The sequence below is a fragment of the Rhipicephalus sanguineus genome, chromosome 5, assembly GCF_013339695.2.
Source record: "Rhipicephalus sanguineus isolate Rsan-2018 chromosome 5, BIME_Rsan_1.4, whole genome shotgun sequence".
In the NCBI taxonomy this organism is placed as follows: domain Eukaryota; kingdom Metazoa; phylum Arthropoda; class Arachnida; order Ixodida; family Ixodidae; genus Rhipicephalus; species Rhipicephalus sanguineus.
Genome location: NC_051180.1, coordinates 161,368,965 through 161,376,767, shown reverse-complemented (window position 1 = coordinate 161,376,767; position 7,803 = coordinate 161,368,965). Strand labels below are relative to the sequence as shown.

General features: G+C 53.2%; 1 protein-coding gene across 1 annotated transcript; it reads left to right on the top strand.

The window, feature by feature from the left end:
• The first annotated feature begins 287 nt into the window (after positions 1–287).
• LOC119395043 (uncharacterized protein K02A2.6-like) lies at positions 288–4,304 on the top strand. The gene has a single exon (XM_037662336.1). It carries the CDS (start codon positions 288–290, stop codon positions 4,302–4,304), a length of 4,017 nt encoding a protein of 1,338 aa, XP_037518264.1.
• The last annotated feature ends 3,499 nt before the right edge of the window (positions 4,305–7,803 follow it).

Below are 7,803 nucleotides of genomic sequence, written 5' to 3'. Positions count from 1 at the left end.
CCGGCAAATAGGCGTGCCGCCGCTCCGGGACTCGCAAGCACCGGCTTCCGGTCACTCAGCCGCGCGGCCAGAGCGACAAGGTAGATTGGGTTACGTTTTCCCTTCACGAGGGACGCCGCGCACGGACCGCGCCTTCGCGAGCAGGCGCCGTTTTTTGGCAATAAAGCAGTTCGTACCCAGCAGCCGAGCGGTGTGGTTCTTCCCAAGGAAAACCCCACAACCCCGCAACCTAACACTGGCGACGAGGCAGGAGTTGTGAAGCGAGCGCAGCTTCGAGGTTACGTGCCATGGCTACAGGAGGAATGTACGGCGCCATCGAGCCCTTCTCGGGAAAGTCCTGGGCGTCATGGATCCAGCGCGTCAACTTCTACTTTGTGGCGAACGACATCAGCAACGAAGAGAAGAAACGGGCCCTCCTCCTCACGCTATGCGGCGCGGACACTTTCGAGACTGCGTGTGCGCTGGTCGCGCCGAAAACCCCTGGAGAGGTCAGCTTCAGCGAGCTGGTCACACTTCTCCAGCGGCATTTCGATCCGAGACCATCGGAGCTTTACGGCCGGTACGTGTTCCAGCGACGAGACCAAAACCCCGGCGAATCGATAAGCAGCTATGTCGCAGCCCTCAAGAGTTTGACAGTGGACTGCAACTTCGGTGTGCTAGCGGCTACGCCTGCAACATCGACACCGTCAGGGGGAAGTCAAGAGCCCGTTTCACAACGGAACCCAACAATGCTGCCACAGGACGTAATGCTGCGAGACAGATTCGTTTGCGGCATCCGCGACGAACATCTCCAACAGCGCCTCTTCGCAGAAAAGGAGCTGACTTTCCAACGTGCTTTGGATATAGCCCTATCAGCGGAGAGTGCGTCAAGGCAGCAGCGGGGAATCAAAGCGGCAACGAACTCCGGAGAGATCAACAAGGCTACTCCCAACAAGCAAGAAGACAAGAAACCGCCTTCTCGACGCCGTTGCTACCGATGTGATGGCTGGCACGACCCTTCGACGTGCAAATTCAAAACAGCAGAGTGCCGTTTTTGCGCCAAAGTGGGCCATATCGGAGACGCCTGCATTGCACGCAAGAAGCAAGAAAAGGAAGCACGCACACACACCAGGCAACAAACGCACAGTGTCAACCCCCTACCGTATGACGAAACTGTAAGCAGTGATTCCACGTACGAGCTGCATGCAGTAAATGGGCGCACACACTGCCCCAAGTTCCTGGTAGACGTGGAAGTAGAGCGAAAATCCCTGCAATTTGAAGTTGACACGGGTGCCGCACGCTCCCTGATAAGCGAGGAGACCTACCACAAAGCGTGGCCAAGGAACGCCCCCCAACTTTCAAGGGAGCCACTCGACTTGCGCACTTGGTCGGGAGAAGAACTGCGTGTTCTGGGAACCGCACATGTTCGGGTGAAGTTCAAGTCAGACGATTGCGTGCTGCCGTTGCTGGTGATGAAAGGAGCTGGATGCAACCTCTTGGGACGGGACTGGTTCGCGCCTCTCCATATCCAGGTCCACGGAATCAACCAGGTGGAACATCCAGCAGATGAGATCAGGGAAGTCATCTCTCGACACCCAGACGTGTTCAGAGAGGACATTGACGGCTACACAGGCCCCTTGATTCACCTGGAATTGGAAGAAGACGCAAGCCCCAAGTTTTGTAAGGCTCGTCCTGTGCCTCTTGCCCTGCAGGGGCCTATGAAAGATGAACTTGATCGCCTGCAACATCAGGGCATCCTCTCACCGATACAGCATTCCAACTGGGCGACACCGCTGGTTCTCGTTCGGAAAAATGATGGAACATTGCGTGTGTGTGGTGACTACAGGAGCACTGTTAACGCAGCGGCGAAGAAGGCCTCCTACCCTCTTCCAACTACAGCGGAGGTGTTCGCGAATTTGCGCGGCGGAACCCTCTTCTCGACGTTGGATTTGTACCAAGCCTACCAACAGCTGAAAGTCGACGACGAAACAGCAGCGCTCCTCACGGTGAACACGACCAAGGGACTGTTTAAAGTGAATCGGCTCCCGTTCGGAGTATCCGCCGCACCTGCCATCTTCCAGCGCATGATGGAGGGAACACTGGCCGGAATTCCCGGGGTGAGTGTTTACCTTGATGATATTATTATCAGCGGGAAAGATGCTTCTGAGCACGCACATCGGCTTGACCAGGTTTTAACAAGGCTAAGCGAGAGAGGCCTACGCCTCAAGAAGGATAAGTGCCACTTTGGCATCACGTCAGTGGAATTCCTGGGACACCGAATTGACGCCAATGGGGTGCACGCCACCGAGAGCAAAATCGAGGCCATACTTCGGGCACCACAACCAACTGACAGAACATCTCTCCGAGCTTTTCTTGGGTTGATATCTTTTTACGACCGCTTCTTAAGGAACAGGGCAAATGTCGCAGCCAAGCTGTACAAACTGTTAGAGAAAAATACGCCCTGGAACTGGAAATCGGAGCACGAAACCGCCTTCGAGGAACTGAAACATATGGTCTGCACTTGCACAGTACTGGCTCATTACGATGAAACCAATCCCCTTCTTTTGTCCGTAGACGCGTCACCGTACGGTATCGGTGCGGTGCTGGCTCAGGAAGACGCTCTTGGCCGAGAGGCACCCATAGCATTCGCTTCGCGAACATTGGGAAGCGCGGAAAAGAACTATTCCCAGCTTGACAAAGAAGGATTGGCGATAGTATACGGTGTCAGCCATTTTCACAAGTACATCGCGGGTCGGCACGTGACCGTATTGACAGACCATCAACCACTGATTGGTATCATGGGCGAAAAGAAACAAGTGCCGTTAGTACTATCGCCTAGAATGACTCGCTGGTGCCTCAAGCTAGCCACCTATGATTACAATTTGGTGTACAGACCAGGCCAAAAACACCAAAACGCAGACGCTCTCAGCAGACTCCCGCTGCCAGCACAGGTCGATGAGCCTTATCCGCCAGGAGACGTGCTCATGTTGGTTTCCACGTCAAGCTTTGAACTAGCACCAAACCGACTTGCTGAAATGATCCGACAAGACCCAGTGTTGTCTCGAGTGAAAGCAGCTGTCGGAAGCGGCGAACTGCGCAAGCTTGCCAATGAAGAGTTTGCAGCATACAGAAAGCTCGGAGCCGAGCTCTCTATTCAGGAGGGCTGCCTTATTAGGGGCTGCAGGGTGGTCATTCCTGCAAAAGCGAGAAAGTGCGTGTTGGGCCTGGCCCACGAAAACCACAGAGGAGTTGTCGCCATGAAAGCCTGCGCTAGGAGTTACTTTTGGTGGCCAGGTGTTGACAGCGATATTGAAGAGGTGGCAAGAAACTGTGTAATATGTCGCCAGCACCAAAAGGCACCAGGCAAGGCACCTATGCCTCAGTGGCAGCGCGCAACGACACCTTGGCACACCATTCATGCGGACTTTGCTGGCCCTGTGGAGGGGAGGATGTTGCTAGTGGTGGTCGATGCGTACACCAAGTGGCTGGAAGTGCGCTGCATGCGCAACATCCAGACTACCACATTGATTGAGGAAATGCGAAACCTTTTCGCAACGTTTGGGCTCCCCAAAAAGCTAGTGACGGACAATGGCCCGTCTTTTGTTTCCTCAGAATTTGAGGAGTTTTTAAAGAAGAACGGGGTTACACATGTCACAAGCGCCCCCTACCATCCCGCCACTAATGGCCAGGCAGAGAGGATGGTGTCCGAAACAAAACAGGCGTTAGCCAAGAACCAAACAGGAACGTTTGCATGCAGGCTGGCGCGGTTCCTACTTAAGCAGCACAGCACCGTATCAACGGCAACGGGCAAAACACCAGCCGCATTAATGTTCGGGCGCGACATGGTCACCGCGCTCACAAAACTCCAGCCCCAGCCGCCCGAGGAAGCACCCTCGAACACCAGGGGCTGCAACTCCGCGAGGGAAATTTCTGTGGGGCAGTCAGCATTCATCCGGAATTTCGTCGGCAGCCCTGCATGGATGGAGGGAACGGTGACGGAGAGGCTCGGACACAGGTCTTGGATGATTAAATGTGAAACGGGAACATTTCGAAGGCTCCTAGACCACATAAAACCCGGTGTCGAGAAGAGTCAGGCGGAAAGCCGCATAGAAAGCGAGCACGGAGAGCAACTCGCAACAACTCGGCAAGCTACCGTGCCGGCCCCGTACATGCTGGATCCACCAGCAGATTCCCCAGTTTCATCAGGGTTCAGCCTAACAGAAGAGCCAGGGCCACAACAACCAGCGACGCAGCCGGACACGACAACGGCATCACGTCCGCAACGACATCGCCAGCCCCCAGACCGCTACGGGGACTCCATCTAAGAGGGGAGGGATGTGATGTTCTACAGGCGACGCACTGCCGCTCCCGGCAAATAGGCGTGCCGCCGCTCCGGGACTCGCAAGCACCGGCTTCCGGTCACTCAGCCGCGCGGCCAGAGCGACAAGGCAGATTGGGTTACGTTTTCCCTTCACGAGGGACGCCGCGCACGGACCGCGCCTTCGCGAGCAGGCGCCGTTTTCTGGCAATAAAGCAGTTCGTACCCAGCAGCCGAGCGGTGTGGTTCTTCCCAAGGAAAACCCCACAACCCCGCAACCTAACAGGAGGTTTAATGGGTTGCGACATATCTTGATTTTAACGACTTTTGGTCTAACTGCGGGACAAGCCACACCGGTCTAACATTTAATCTCCAGCACCTATGCCTAGATGAACTAAAAGTAAGCCGTCGGCTTTCAAATAAAGCTAACTGCCAACCTACTTGAGGCCAGTTAAAGGAAACATTAAATAAAGTACGGCCGAGGTTTTTTATCGCACTGTAAAAATATACAATACGTCATCAGAACAGCTTTTCAGTAATTTGCCTTCTCAGAGTCATCACTGGGACACGGGAGCAGTAGGTGTGTTCCATCATACGACATTACATGGCGCTTTTCTCCTTTACTTAGGCTTTGCTTTCAGGAGCTTTTACACAATTAAATTCATAAATTGAACGAGCAGAAGCCAAGCTGCCATACAGAGAAGTGTAGCTCGCGACGATCCTGCCACCTAGCTTTTGATTAGCGCGAGACACTCAACGCTCAAACAAACACGCGGCCTCCCATGTGCTCTAAAATTTAATCGCCTCTTTGTTATAAATTAGACCGCGAAGTAGGAGCTCTTCGCTTCACTCGGTGTTGTAGCGTGCCAAAGGTTACCATAGTTACCCGTAACAATTTTATGCAACTGCTTTACAGATCTAATGTCCATCGCTTTCTCGGAAGAGATGTTGTCAAAGAGATGCTGTGCCCCGCGACGGCCAAACAGTTGGTGGGTGACACCATGTAGTCTGGCCGCGGAGGAGTCGTCAGTCTCTCGAAATCAAGTGGCGGCCAACTGCTCGTCACGGTGCGCCACGGATTTCGGACACGCTCGAGGTGAAGTAGCGGAGCTCCAAGACGCGCGTGCAGTGCATGCGAGCCACGGGGTCGGCACCCCTGCAACGATAAATAAAACGCGTTGCGCAGCGTCATGACGGTGCGCTGAAGCAATGAATGGAGCACCCAGAGAAACACGTCCACAGCAATAGCAGCAGCGGGGCGCAGGTGCCGGTTGACAGGAACGAAGCAAAGGGAAGCTTTATAAGAGAGGAGGGAGCGTCGCCAAGACTCGGCGTGCCACGCCGTGCACGCAGGAGGACTCGCTCTTCCCTCCAGGAGGGACTCGCGGCGACGCTGCCATTTATAAAAGCCCGCGGAGCACGGCACGCAGCCGGCCCCTCGTGCAGCGGAGGTTGATGCATCATTCCGAACATGGCTGCCGCCGCCGCTTCAGCGGGAACTGAATCAAAACAAGCGGCGGACCGAGAAACGACAACAAATGGAGCGGATCTCGAGTTCCCCTTCATCTCCCTTTTTCATTCTTGTTTATCTCTCTCTTGTTTCGCAGTTTAGCCCAAAGCGGCAACCCTTTCGGGCGCGGAGGCCGGGTTTCCGCGCATGAAGAGCGTAGCTGCCGCCTCACTGCAGCCGCGGGGAGTCCTGTTCGAGGGATGGAACCATCGCATGCAGAGCGCGCCAAGCAAGCCGCGGATGGATAGATAGAAAAACCTCGCCCAGCTTCGGTGGAAAAGAGGGGAGAAAATTACTAGAAACAAAAACCAAAGTGGCGTAACCGCGGTGCTCCTTCTATATATAATCTGTCGGGTGGGGAAGAAGCGGCGGCCAAAACGACTTCCACGCGCCGTGCAGATTGAGCTAGCAGCAGCTCTAGCCGGCGTTTCCGCGCGCTCGTTCGGCGGAGGACCGGGTGGTTAGGCCTAACGGCCTTTCCCCGCCGTCAAACAAACACGGCGGGCCGGCTGCTGCCTGCCGGCGCCTCTGGTTCTTCTTTCTACGCGGCCGCGGCGTCCTTTTGGCGCTGTCGAAAGATGTTCGGGCCCTTCGGCACGGAACCGAGACCGATGCTACCCTAATGGGCCGCGGTCGGAGCCCTTTGGTCGGAACCACGCGCCGCCGCCGTCGACCTCTGACGGCAACGGATCCACTCTGCAGACTACCGGAGCACTTCGGCCGAGATGCTGAGCTTGCCACGGGCGCCTTTCAAGAGGCCAGATTCCGAAAACACGAAGACCAGACGTGGTCATCGCGTCACCCTGTGTCAATAAATGCACTGTCGATTGTCTTGTATGTTCGCATGAACATTGTAAACAAAGTTTTGGTGTAAACTGACAAATTTGAAGATTCATCGCGAGGTGAAAACCTTTATAACGTTCGGCAATTTAGAATTACAAGAGAAGAAATCATTTAGTTTGATCATATACATAAATGAGTGAATTTTAAAGATTGGGAAGATCCAGCATGTGGTTTGGTAGATACAATAAACCTGCTTGCGAAGTCTCAAGGTTACAGCGCACTTTGAGGACGTACTAATTTGGTGATAAGTTTGATCCTGAAAGCCATATTGACCGTCGGTGACAGTATATGAAGCCATAGCCCAGAGGAATATTTGCTCAGGCTGTGTTGATGCAAGGGCAAACATATGAATTTACTGCCCACAAAAAAAGTAAACGAGAGTGTTCTGTATGTGTTTACTGTTTCCCTGGCATGTGGCAGGGTCAGCGATCGCAAAAAGCGATCTAGTCAATGTACAGTTGCCGGCGTAACGCATGCAGTTACAGGTAACGGTGCCGAAAATAGTTGGTATGCAAACTTTAAGATGTTTTGTAGGCGTACGTCATCACGGGAAAAATTTGCGCTGCAGACACCGTGCACGACAGGATTTCATCTAGCCATGTCACAAATATATAGCAGCGAAGCGTTAACACAAAGTTTAATAGCAGTATAATGTAAGCGCTAGGCGCTTGTCATTCCCACTGGGGCTGTGATAAATAATTAAATAAAATAAGAGTTAAAATAAGTGTTCAATCACCGAGAAAGGCTTTCTCGTCTAGCAGAGCACGAAAAGTTTCGTACAGTTTCATCATGGAAGCATTTCATAGTCGCTCTCACAAAATCTCGTGGAGCAACGATTCTTGCGCACAGGATTCTCACTTCTTCCCTCTCTAGCTATATTCTCCCAATTTCTACCACATGAACACCTAATAATGTTTTCTTCTTTAGAGGAGTATGCAATGTACCATCTCTATATACGACAACAGTTCTTGGCATCGCTTTGAAAGCGAGATTCAACATTTCGTGGAGGATTTACCTCAGCTGGAAAGATTGCTTAAGAACGGCAGGACCCACTTAGTCGAAGCTTACTTGCTTTGTGCCTTTGTGTGGCCAAGCAATGTAGACCAATGTTCTCTTCATGCGACGTTCTCCGCTAAATGAGTTTAATATCGCA

Excerpts from the sequence above, each read along its gene's own strand:
- LOC119395043 (XM_037662336.1), top strand. The coding sequence starts at position 288 with ATGGCTACAGGAGGAATGTACGGCGCCATCGAGCCCTTCTCGGGAAAG.